At 41.8% G+C, this 13,127-nt stretch overlaps 1 protein-coding gene across 1 annotated transcript in view; it reads left to right on the top strand.

The window, feature by feature from the left end:
- The window catches only part of LOC139661454 (single-stranded DNA-binding protein 2-like), a 51,501-nt gene that overhangs the window by 20,374 nt on the left and 18,000 nt on the right, over positions 1 to 13,127 (top strand). Inside the window, 5 exon segments of the mRNA XM_071539880.1 lie at positions 2,315 to 2,387; positions 6,617 to 6,659; positions 6,662 to 6,677; positions 7,033 to 7,097; positions 7,100 to 7,116. Of these exon segments, the coding sequence (XP_071395981.1) occupies positions 2,315 to 2,387; positions 6,617 to 6,659; positions 6,662 to 6,677; positions 7,033 to 7,097; positions 7,100 to 7,116 (214 nt within the window).

The raw sequence follows: 13,127 nt of genomic DNA, 5'->3' as shown, positions 1-13,127 counted from the left end.
AAGAGGCACACAGAGCAGAAGAAGAAGGGAGACGGAGGATAAAAGCGATGGAGAGGAGAAGAGAGATGGAAATGGAGGAGAGAGAGAGAGAGATGGAGGGAGGGAGGGAGACAGAGTACCTGTGTGCAGAGCAGAAAGGTGCGCAGTCCATCATCTTCAGACAGGCAGACAGGGCTGTCTGGGGAGTTTATTTTTACCTCACTACGAGAGAGGAAAGAGGAGTCTGGATCGGCCGCAACGGGCTGGTCGCACCTTTCAGTGGGGCTTCTAGGGCAGCTGCTATCCCTGCATGCACACCTGTCACGCATGCCCTAAACAAACACACACACACACACACACACACTCTAACCTCTATAGGCCAGTGCTTGTGCTGTATCATGGTGATAACTAGTGATGGGACGAAAAATCGAATTTCAATATATCGCAATACAGAAATGTGACAATACGTGCGTATCGTGCGGCAGAAAAATGAATCGCGATATTAGCTCCATTTTATTCTGCTGTAGTAATCACAAATGAGACGGCTTGACCATCACAATTTCACAAGATCACCATCGAAATTATACTTTGTAATGACATTTTCAAATTGTTGTTTACATTCTAGCAAGCCAGTGCCATTGCTTGAAAGATATGTGTCTCAGAAATAAACATAATTCTGCAGTCAGACTTTTATGTCATAACCATGCTTTTCTGCAGTACAGTCAGTACAGTCTTTTGTATCTTTCTGACTAAATTTGACCAAAGATTTGCCAAGTTAACGCACTTCCAATGCCCCGCTTGCCCTGTCTCCACCCACTTGTAGCAAAGAGATTTTCTTCTCTAATGTGGCGAAATGCACATACTGTACAGCTCAGTTATATGAAAACACTTCTTCTCCCTGTCTCTTTTAAGAAGTTGTTTGTTGGGCACCGTACCCATCAATCCCTGGTCTTAAAATACAGTTTCTCAGTGCGTGTGCAGCTTGTATTCATCAGCCTAATGCCTGGCTGGTGTGCACAGAGGGCAATTTGAGGTGCGATGAAGGGAGACGGTATTCTAGTTGTCAGCACAAATTTTTCACCACATCCCCGTTGTTTACTATCGATTGTTAGGGGAAATATGAGGATAAGGCAACAATTTACCTGCCCACCACCCTCCTTGTTAAATTCATAACGAATTTCCCGATGTTTACAGGCCTGCACATCTTTGCTCTGCTCCAAATCTACAGGGTGCTGTTAGGAGTCAGTGTGATCTGCTATTGATCTCCTCTAGATCAATGTTTGTGTTGTATTTATGGATCCAGTAGATCACCCCCCCCCCCCCCCCCTCCAAGATGCTGTTAGTACCAGCAGAGACACACTGGGAGGAGAATTGATTAACAAATCAAGCCTGTAATTAATTCTTACTGTGATCAAAGCCATGGGAGGAAGTCTATGGAGAGCCCGAGGCGCGAGGAAGAGGTGCTTTGCAGTGCCGTTCCACCGAGCGCACTCTTCCCACCGTGCTGTTTGTTCTTCAAGTGGGTGTGTGTGTTTTTAGATTTAGCATAATGTAGGGCAAAATTTCAAATGTCTTTAAAAGTTGCCGGGCCTGTTGCTCGACACCCATGTGATGATTAGTGCTCATAACCTGGTGTATGAGTCTCCATGTTAGATGCTGTAGTTTCTGTTTATCATGAGATTTGTCACGGACTGTAAAGCTCTCACTCATCGTTGCAAACTGCGCTCTGGAGCTGGTTGGCAATCCCTATCCATGCGTAGGCTCCTTCATCTTTATTTTTAGCCTCCCTCTTATTTGTGTATTTTATCTTACACAGAAATGGGGTAGTAAAGTATAATTGTCTTAGGTCCCCAGATGCTTCTTTTCTATCCCTGAAGCCTGGAGAGAGATGGTCAAGGAAGTCTGTGTGGTGTCTGGCCCCCTCTGGAATAGCAAGCAGAAAGTTTTATTTAATCTTAAGGAACTGGTTCCACTCACTGAGTTCAAAAGTTAGGGATATCCAAGATGAATCTGTGGGGAATTGTAAATGCTTTGGATAAGTTTTTGTCTGGTAGCAAAATTGCACCACTGCTTCTCCTCTCTCTCTCTCTCTCTCTCTCTCTCTCTCTCTCTCTCTCTCTCTCTCTCTCTCTCTCTCTCTCTCTCTTTCCCTACCATCTACCATTTCTGTCTTTCTTTGTCCTTGGCTAAGTGTACCTCTCCACTCCACTAATTAATGCTAGTGTTTTCTCAGCCATGTGTTTTTTTTTGTTACAGAATCAAGACCGACTGTTTTGCTCATGATTAGCACTCTGACCCATTTGTCTCCCGCTGTTCTCTTTGTCTTTGTGCGCAGGTTAGCTCTGTACGTGTATGAATACCTGCTACATGTAGGAGCACAGAAGTCAGCACAGACCTTTCTCTCAGAGGTAAGTCACAAGGATGGGGTGTGTGTGTGTGTGTGTGTGTGTGTGTGTGTGTATGTAAGAGTGTGTGTGTGTGTGTGTGTGTGAATATAACCCATGTTATGTATGTGTCCACTCTCTGAAGGGTGGTCTGACCCTCATGCGGTGTCCAGTAAGCTCTGCCAGAGTGTAGCTGCTAATTGAATTAGCCTTGCCTTCCAGTGCTGAGCCAACAGGCCGGTACAGGCAGGAGGCTTTTTTAACATTAGGGATCCATTTAGTAGGACTGGGCCGGAGCACAGAGAGAGTTACGATGCTCAGCCCACAGCTGACGTCTTCCACTGACATCACTGTCTGATCCGCTCAGTAGCTCCATCTCTTTCCATCTCTTTCCATCTCCCTCAATCTCCTTCTTGTCTTTTCTGATTCTTCTTTCTCGCTCTCTCTCTCTCTTTCTCTCTCATCTTTCCTCTCCTCTCTTGATCTCTGTATCTGTCTCTCCACTGCTCTTCCTCAGATGCACTCTTGTCCTCACTCCATTTCTGTGGAAGGTAAAAAGGTGATGGGGGGGGGGGGGTGAAAATGGGGTCAGTTGATTCTGGTGCTTCAGTCTAAATGACTCTAAATTACAATGTAGAAGACAGAGATGGAGTGGAGCTGGTCATAGAGAGTTGGAGGAAGAGGAGAACAAAGAGAGAGGGATGGAAAAGGTACACATCATCAGCTGGCACCCATTCGCATCACTCTTAACTTGCGGGTTCACACACATGCACACACCTTTCTTTTCTCTCTCTCTCTCTCTCTCTCTCTCTCTCTCTCTCTCTCTCTCTCTCTCTCTCTCTCTCTCTCTCTCTCTCTCTCTCTCTCTCTCTCTCTCTCTCTCTGACACCCTTTTCCCCCTGGTATCCACTGCCATATCACTTGCTCTCTCTTCTTCCGCAGATGTGAGAGATGAAAGGGATAGGCGGTGTCGTATTCAAGTGTGGGAACGCATTAGCTAAGAGAGCAACAAGTATAAACACAGCCGCTTATATACAATACACATGCGCGCGCACACTCACACACACACACACACACACACACACTCACACACACACAGGGTAACATTACGCCATAGTGTAGCTCTTGCTGGAGTAGAGGGGTGGAGTAGAACATGGCTTTAAAGGCCTGTTATCCACTGTTTATCATCCACATCTGTTTATATCTCCAGGCTCAGGAAACAAGAGCCCAGAAAAAACACTCACACATCAGACCCAAACACAGGCTCATGCTGTCACAGAGAGAGCCAAACCATACTATACCAAACCATATACAGGTCCAATGACAACACAAGCTAAATACAAGTTTAGGTGATGGTTCAATTAATGCTAATATAAGAAGAAGAACTGTAGCAACTTCATCTTTAAACCAAGTGCATGAACTGGATATAACTAGAATAGGAAAAAATTCAGCTACTCGTGGAGGCCGATGGATGCTCTTCAAAAAAAAACTTTAAAAACCAAACGCGTTTCGGCAACATGCCATTGCTAAATAATGATGATGTATGTTTTTTTTCACTGAGTGCTTTTCAAAACTGCATTACGAAGTGCTTTGCTAAAGATGGAACAATAGTAATAAAAAGACAATAAACTAAACAATAAAAAATACTAGACTTAAAATTACAAGAATTAGAATAAAAATATATGGGGGGAAAAAACAGGACACCAAGGTCAGTAAAAAAAAAAGCCTGTATGTAAAATAGGTTTTAAGAAGTGATTTTGAAGATGATTCCAGCCTAAACTCTGCTTTAAAATCCCAGGCCTAAATGTAGTGAGAACAGCCTGCAACAGACAGCCTACATCTGACAGTAATCACGCTAAAGGGATTTCACTATAGCATGATGAAGGTAAATGAATGAACCGCCGCAGAGAGCAGACGGCAAGAAGACAGGATATGTGGGTACTGCCAATGCTGTTTTCCTCTACCCTTTCCAGATGAAGGGGAATATGAGAACGCACTAAAAACTGTCCTGACCTGAACTGTCTGAAGTCATGTTGGGACAGAGTGAGGGCCAATTAGATGAAATGAGGGATGTCATGCCCATTCGGCATCTTTTGTGTCCTTTCGCTGTGTGAGTAAGCAATTATGAGAGAGCAAATCCCTCTTTGTCACACTGTTTATGCAAGTACTGGCTGTCTTATAGACCCTACCGAAGTCTTTACTAGAACTGTTAACTTGGACTGAGAACATGTGGGATAAACAAATCTGTGTAGTTTCCGACCAGCAAAAACACTTCAAAGCAGGGCAGTTCTTTGAAAAGTCACAGGGATAGAAAGCAACACGGGATATGTTGTGGTTGTGTGACAGCGCTCACTGTGTTTGATGATGTGCAACTTACAGTAGGTCAGGACAGTCTGATTGAAAGTGCAGCGATGTAATTTTCGTCTTATTTTATTGCTTGCTTGCATTGTTGTAAGTTGAGTGTTACACTGCAAAAAATATCCATCTTAAAGGTCCCATATTCTACACTTTCAAGTGTTTTATTTTATGTCTTGCGGTCCATTAAAAGCTGTTTGTGTGGTGTCATGTACCAAAAACACTCTCAATCCATTTTTACACGTTAATTTCCAGCAGCTCTTTGAGCCTTGCCAAGAACAGGCTGTTTCTGTTGTCTTTAAGACTCATTAATATTAATGACCCCTCTGTTCTGATTGGCTAACCGTTTCAAGAGTGAAATGTGAGACACCCATAGCGCCGGCAGAACAGGCAGCGACAGGTAGGGAAAACTCTCAGGTAACAATGACAACCGCTCAACCGTTTTGAAAAAAACACTTTGTTAAACTATTATTTCTTACAAAAATGATAATGAGCAAACCTTTGTGATGGGGCAAAGTTACGGAAGTCCAAGCGGCTCGTTTAGAGGCTCCGTTTTCTAATATGGATTGTGTTGATTTAGTTGTAGTTGCCGATTTTTTTGATACTTTAACACGACCTTTAACAAGTCATTTTGTCTATTATTGAGTCTTAAAATCGTAATTTTCCGTCAATCTGCCAATGGGGTTAGATAATTTCACTTGTTTCCAATGCAAATCAACTTGTTTCAAGAATTTTGTAGAAACAGGTTTCATTTTCTTGATAGTGCAGTGTGCACTTGTTTTAAGGTATTGACACTCATTTCTAGAAAATTCAATAAACAAATGAAACTGTATTGGAGTTATCTCACCCCAGAAGTTTTCTCTCGTTTTGAGAAAAGTAAGATTTGAAGGTTGAATATGAAACTAAATGACTTGTTGAGATGGATCTTTTTTGCAGTGTACAGTAGATGTCTTTTCTTATTGCCCTACCCGCATGTAAACAAGTCAGAGGAGGAAATGGAGAGAAGATGAAAATGAGATAATTTTCCTCTAAAGTCATAAAGAGAGTGATGTAACTCTGTTTATAGAGAGCCAGACTAAACACTACCGTCACAGTCTCTGTAGAGGGTCGTCTCACTGCTGCTCCCAGCTGCCGTTCAGACCATTAGGTGTGTGTGTGTGTGTGTGTGTTTGTGTGTGTGTGTGTGTGTGTGTGTGTGTGTGTGTGTGTGTGTGGTCTTTTTCACCAAGCCTGCGTGTCTGTCTGCCTCTTTGTGTGTGTGTGTGTGTGTGTGTGTGTGCACATCAATAGACATTGTGTGCGTACATAAATCAGGACTACTGAGCACAGTGGGTGATGTCAGCACTCATGTTAGTCATTGACCTTGGCTGAGATGTCGTTCTTTCACTTCTAAAGAAAGAAAGAAGAGATGAAGGTGTGGATGAGTGAATACACGAAAAAGACAGGAGGAGAAGGATAGATAATGTGGGAGAGGAGCAGACTGAAGATTCAGGGTGTGTGGGCTGAAAAAGGTTTGATTGGGCTCCTCAGGCTGGTACATGTTCCTAAACGCAGACTCATACATCTGCTGGCTGACTCCACGCACACACACACACACACACACTTGCAAACTTGCTTGCGAATAGGCAGGCTTCCATGCACGCATAGACACACTTATCCACTTATCAATCCACGGCATGAGAATCATAATATAATTACATAATGGTATGTGTATGAGAATTCCCCTGCACCCTCTCCAACTTTGTAATGCAGGTAATTCAGATGTCAGGCTTTCATCTGCAGTTAATAAGTCTCTAAAGCATCTGTTTCTCTCTCTCTCTCTCTCTCTCTCTCTCTCTCTCTCTCTCTCTCTCTCTCTCTCTCTCTCTCTCTCTCTCTCTCCCTCTCTCTCTGCCTAGATCCGATGGGAGAAGAACATCACATTAGGAGAACCTCCAGGGTTCTCCACTCATGGTGGTGGTGAGTGTTTTTCCCTAATAACTCCTCACCTGCTTCGTATTCATCCCATTTTTCTTCATTCTATCCTTGACGTTATTAAATAATCACTCTTCAGATTACGCTGCCCCATATTTTCATTTATCTTCATCTCATTCATTGTCCTCAGCAGCTCTTCCGCAGGTTGCCGTTTTGTGAATTGTTGTAACGCCGCCCTCCAAGTCGCCTATTACAACCATGATAATAGAATCACAGTTATTGTCTTGATGCCGGATTTCCCCCGACTCTAAAATGGACTATTATTTTTGTCTGTCAGGCTTGAATGTTTCTCTTTGTTGTGATTTTTTTCTCTCTCTGACTGCCGTTCTGTGTGTTGCAGTGTTTTCTGGGACCTGTACTGTGCGGCTCCAGAGAGAAGAGAGACATGTGAACACTCCAGCGAGGCCAGGCCTTCCATGACTACGTGAGTCAAAGCCGTTATGTCTCTCCTCGCTCTTTCTGGGTGGCATCCTGCGACTGACGTGGCGTTTCATGATTAGACAGCGTTAGTAGATGTTGTCTTAATTAAATGCAGTGTGCGACAGGGAGCACAGAGAACATACTGAGTGGGATTTGAGGTATGTGCTGCTGCTGCTACATGCTTACTGCTAACGTACAGCAGCTATGAAATACTGCATATACACTACCAGTCAAAAGTTTAGACACACCTGATTGAATGTTTTCATTATCTTAAAGCCATTTTGATCTAAAGGCTTATGCTTAAATGCTTGAAATTAGTTTCTTAGACGAATATACATAGTGAAGTTGATGCCTATTTATGAATTTCTTTCCAAAGCCTTTGCCTTTCTATCAAGGTAAAGGGCGACTACTTTAAAGAATCTAAAATATAAGATAGTTTTGATTTGTTTAACACTTTTTTGGTCACTGAATAATTCCGTTTGTGTTATTTCATAGTTTTGATGGCTTTAATATTATTCAAAAATGTGGAAAATAGTAAAAATAAAGAAAAATGTGGTATGTCCAAACTTTTGACCGGTAGTGTATGGCCTTACCTACTATCTACAGCAGACTGGGCAGACAGACAACAGTCAGTGTGTTGGAAACACTCTTTATTCTTCTATTCTGCCCCAGTGTCTAACTACTAATTCCCGTACATCAAGGCTTCGGTTGATTCAGCCGTGCGCTATCCAGTAACCAGAATACTTGTAAGCGTTTCCAAAGCTCTTGAAGTTTTAGATTAACTGGTGACTAAGAAGAGAGGAAGTGCGCCTCTCCTCGGGGGAAGTTACGAGGCGGAGGAGGGGGGTCTCCTCTCCTGCTTTTTGATGTTGTTGTTTTCCCTCTGTAGCCTGGAGTCTGACTCATCAGATTTGTCTGTGCTGTGGTTTATTGAGACGCATTGTTGGAAGTGCACAGGTCAGGGGTTTCTGCCTACCCCAGCAGGATTGTCCTCCCTATCTCTCCCCCTCTCTCTCTCTCTCTCTCTTTCTCTCTTTCTGGTTCTATCCCTCTTTCTTTTATGCCTGCAATCCTGCAGACCTGCTTGGGGCTCTCTTTTATCTTCTTGCAGTAGGTAGGTGTGTGTACGTGTGTGTGTGTGTGTGTGTGTGTGTGTGCGCGCGTGCGTGCGTGCAGATGATGCTGCTGATGCTGGCGATGATGATCTGGGTGATGAATAGGCACTCGGGGAAGGCGGCAGCCATGTGATGATGTCATCCTGGCTCCGGGGAACGGAGCTGGAGGGCAGCACGACCTCAGCCCCAACAAAGAGAGAGAGGGAGAGAGAGAGAGAGGGAGGGGGAGGGGGGGGGGGGGATGGAGAAAGGGAGGAAGAGATGGAGGAAGACACATGGTGGATGGGAGGGAAGGAGGTGGAGAGAAATAAATAAGGAGTTGGAGATGGAGTGCAAGTCAAAAAGAGTGAGAAACATTGAGGGGGAGCTGGGTTTGAGATTTTAAACACTCACTCGGTAAAGAGAGTGAAAACTGATGAGTAAAAAAGGAGAAAGGCAGACAGAGTTTTTCCTGCTTTATTCATCTCAAACATCATCCAGTACCAAAAAACAAACAAAGCAAATTTACAGCAATTATTGTCTCAAAATGAAAACAACAATATCTTGCCTCTTATCTTAAACAATAAATCAATTCAGAATATATCTTAATGCAGCGAGCAAAGGCCACCAGCAACATCCTATTCTTACATTTCCTGCAGGGATGTAATCAGAGAATTATAATTAGACCAATTGTAATTAGAGCAAGGTCACTTTCAATCAACTGTTCCAATGCTGCGCTGCTTCTCAGATCCAATCAGAGGTACTACCCACATATCTGCTGCTCAATTAAAACCAAATGAGGGGACAACTGTGGTGGACGTCGCTGAAAAAGTAACACGCCTTAATTCGATGCTTGGTGTCTTCTTTTTTTCCCGTCTCCTGACTTTGAGACTGATGGAGATTTTAATCAGACATTTTGATGGTAATTATTTTCAGATAGCTAATTACTGAGGTCCTAATTAATGCTGGGGAGATGTAGGAGCTCAATCGCATCTTTGTGTCCCTTTCCTTTGATAATTGATGGGATTGTGACAAGGCTTTCGTCTTGATTTGTACGATTATCCCGATTTGAACTATAGTGTAGATTCAATTTGTGTGTTCTCAATCTGGTCGGTTCAAAGCAACAATTTCCCTACCAAAATAAGAAGCTCTGTGTTAGTGTATGTAATTCATGTGGTTGTCTTTGCCTGTTTGTTTACAAGCAGTGTATGATTGTTTGCATTGGACTGTGGGTAGTGTTGACTGTGTGACCACACTTGTGTGTCTGAAGATGGCTTTCCAGGAAGTTAATACAGTAATCTTGTGAAAAAGTGGAAAGAAAGAAAAGACTGATGAATAAAGTGAAGAGAGATCCAATGTTATTGATCTCCATCCTCAGACTAAGCTTTTCAGGCATGAGAAAGGCCATTTACAGTTCTGTTAAGTGCTTTGTAAATTGTGTTCTCGATGCTAAATGAGCGATTTCCATTTGCGAGAGGCCATGAAGTCATAAAAACAAGCTATTTTTACATTCTTTTGCTTGGCCCGGAAATGGCTTTATTAGAGACAAAACTCGGTGACTATTGCTTTTCTGTCTTTCAAGAATGAGACATTAATCCAGGCAGGTCAATTTAATTTTTCCTGACAGCGCTGTGAGTTGTAAAAGTTGAAAAGAGTGACATTCCTTCTCTGTGAAACTGATCTGAGCTCTGTGATAGCTGCAGACAACTGCTGTGTCTGGTAGACGCTACAGAATTAATTTCTAGCAAGTATAGGCTACTAACATGAAATGCATTCATAATACAAACATATTGCAATATCTCAAGTCCATTCATAACACACGGAGAGAAAAACATATTTGTAAATCTCTAGCTTTGAACTGATTCCCATAGGAACAATAGTCCATTCTTACTCTCTGCTGATAGCAGACTCTTATCCCAACTCCTTTCTGTGATCTTACAGAGTTTAACGAAACATGAGCAAATTAAAGAGCAGCGAGAAAGAATCGTGCCAGCATGAAATTACTTGTAAGACCTGTGAAAACAATATATCAAGCATATTAACAACATTTTTTTTCTACTTTGTGTGAAATTCTGACATTTAGACCCTCTAAAATATTTGCTGTACTGCAACATGGTCCATTTAATTTAAATAGAAACGTCTGTGTATACATTGTGTTAAGTGTGTCGGTGTGTCATTCTGTATTTGTGTGTGGCACTTAGAATGTACAGTCTAATTATACAGGTATACTGTATGTGTATAATTTTCCCTCAGTAGATTATTTTTACAAGCACTGGAAGAGACGGTAGCTTAGAAGTTAGAGAAGCAGAGTTGCTGGAAAAACCTGGTGGTGGAGAATTAATGAAAAACGCTCTCTTCTCCAGTGAGACAGTCGAACTACCAGATGCTCCAGTGGAGTTGCTCAGTGTCCAACTGAACGCTGTTGTCCTGTGAAAACCATGTAACTCCAATTTTGGTGATTTTCACGTTTTTGCTTCAGTTGAAGGACTACATGCTCCTCAGAGTGTTGAGAAAATGTCTCCGACCTCTTGAGCTTTATGAAACCAAAAGAAAATGCACAGGATAAAGTCAAAAATGCATTGTGATCAAGCTAATACAAGGCTGTTTGTCTTAGTTCCTGAGAAGTTGACATTTTGGATTTACAGGGTTTTCACCTGACAACAACAAACAGTTGTACTGGGCAGCTTACAGATGTGACTATGTGTAATTGGAGCAGGTTGTTGGCGTAAAAGAGCATGCATGCTAAGTTAATCTTTGCTGGAAAAATAAAGGTTTATAAATGGTGACTGTGACTGCAAATATCCGGCACTCTCATACTGTGTGCATTGAAATGTTGTAGGCGTTTGTGAACATCTTTGTTTGTAATGGCCTGAAAATGTGCGGTTACAGTCGTCACACAGGGTAATTATGTGTTTGGGCTTTTAGCGTTATATAGTTCTCTCGTGAATATGTGCCTGTGGAATGGATTCTCACCGAGTTTGAAAAGCTGTCAGAAAAACAAGAATAGGTGCCATTCAATCAACCAGAAGGCAAGCAGACAAATATGACGGAACAAAGCTGCACATGCAGATTCAGCCAGGCATGCAGGCTCACAAGGTGACAGGCATAGATGGTCATTAGGGTTGGAAAACTGAGAGGTAGACAGATGGACAGATATGCAGGCAGACAGTCAGAAAGGTAAAAACACAGACAGGCTGGCAAGTTCTACGAAAAACATCCTTCAAAATTCAGAGAAACGTACTGCCACATACTGCAAAAAATATCCACCGTGTCAAATTATTTAGACTTGTGTTGACTCTGGAAAACTTATTTTTCCTAAAACAAGTGGAAAAATTCCAATGGTGTTGGATAATTTCACTTTTTTTCTAATGCATCAACTTGTTTCAATAATTTGCTTGACTCAAGTGACATTATCTTGAAACTAGTAACCTACCTTATTATTCGCCGCATTTCAAGATACTGTCACTTCAAGAAAGTTCTCCAAATGGGTGAAACATTGGAAATAAGTGTAATTATCTCACCCTATTGGCAGATTTTTCCTTGTAATTTTAAAGAAAACAAGATTTTTAAGACTCATAACTCGACTAACTGACTTCTTTAAGATGGACATTTTTTGCAGTGCAGCAGCGGGCGGCAGATGGACGATCTGGAAAGCAAACAGGCATAAGATGCACTGTGGAAAAGCCTGGTATCATTGTGTGGCATCACTGTGAGAGATAGCAAGCACAAGGCTGTTAGAGGGGAAGAAGAGATCAAGAGGCAGCGCCAAGAGCAACCCCCTTTGACAAAATGCTCCGTCTCACACTGCCAGATCTTACGCACATACTCACTCACTCATGCATGGAAATGTATTCACACCGCTCAATTTAACAGCAGCGCACATATTCGCTCTTTACTGTACAGCTACAGGGTACACACACTTATAAATATGTAATAACACACACAGGATTGCATTATTCATTTACATCTGGATGCATTTACAGTATATGTTATCTATGCAAATACGCTGGTGCACGCATGCTGTCCTCAGGTGTGCTGTTGACCTCTGGTATGAGGCAGAGGGACGGTAGGGTAGGGCTGCAACTATCAGTTATTTTGGTAATCGATTAATCTAATGATTATTCTCTTAGTTTCATTAGTCATAACAAAAAGAAAACTGAATCATGCAGCTCAAAATTCAAAGCTTCATTGAGGATCCTCTCTGTCAAGACTTCTGCTAATGAAGGAGGAAGTCATCCATACACTGTTTGTTACTAGGAAGAAAGGAAGAAAAAAAATTGTAAACTTTATTACAAATTTGTAAATTATCATAATTGCATGTTATGGTAGAATAATATTGTCTTACCTCTTGATAATACAGAAATTCAGTAATGAATATTATTCAGTAATTTCATGCCTGTAAATGCAGTGGATTCTCTGTGTGCAGGTAGAGTGAGAGAGCACATTTACTTTAACTCTGGGCTTCTTCCTTAACATTGTAAATACTCTTCACCTAACTATTCATTTAATGACAAAGAATATAATAATAACAGATAATGGATATAGGTCTAAGTTTTTTCAATACGTTTTGTGTGGAGATGAGAGCTCGTTATCCTCTCTAACTGTCAGCACATATTCAGGTCTTTACTCAAGCTGCTAGCATAAATACTCACCAGCTTACTATCTGGTTCAGATGTGGCTCCAGGATAGTTTTGTTGAAAATGTTGGTGTAATGCTACTGTTAAAGGCCATTCTGTTGTATTATTGGTTTCAGAGTTGAAATATTCCCAGACTTTGTTTGAAACTCGCGTCTTTGCTTCCCTGCTGCATGTCACCAGCAGCACTTGTTCATTGCATCATTTACTGTTAATAAGGTGTATCTTTCATGCATACAGCCTGAAATTAAAACAAATAATATTGATAATGATAAAAATCGAAGTCA

The sequence above is a fragment of the Centroberyx affinis genome, unplaced genomic scaffold (genome assembly GCF_046629955.1).
Source record: "Centroberyx affinis isolate AG114_WGS23_722 - 3 ecotype Tasmania unplaced genomic scaffold, CSIRO-AGI_Caff_v1 ptg003531l_1, whole genome shotgun sequence".
In the NCBI taxonomy this organism is placed as follows: Eukaryota; Metazoa; Chordata; class Actinopteri; order Beryciformes; family Berycidae; genus Centroberyx; species Centroberyx affinis.
The sequence above is the reverse complement of the archived record's forward strand: the minus strand, read 5'-3'. Positions and strand labels throughout refer to the sequence as shown.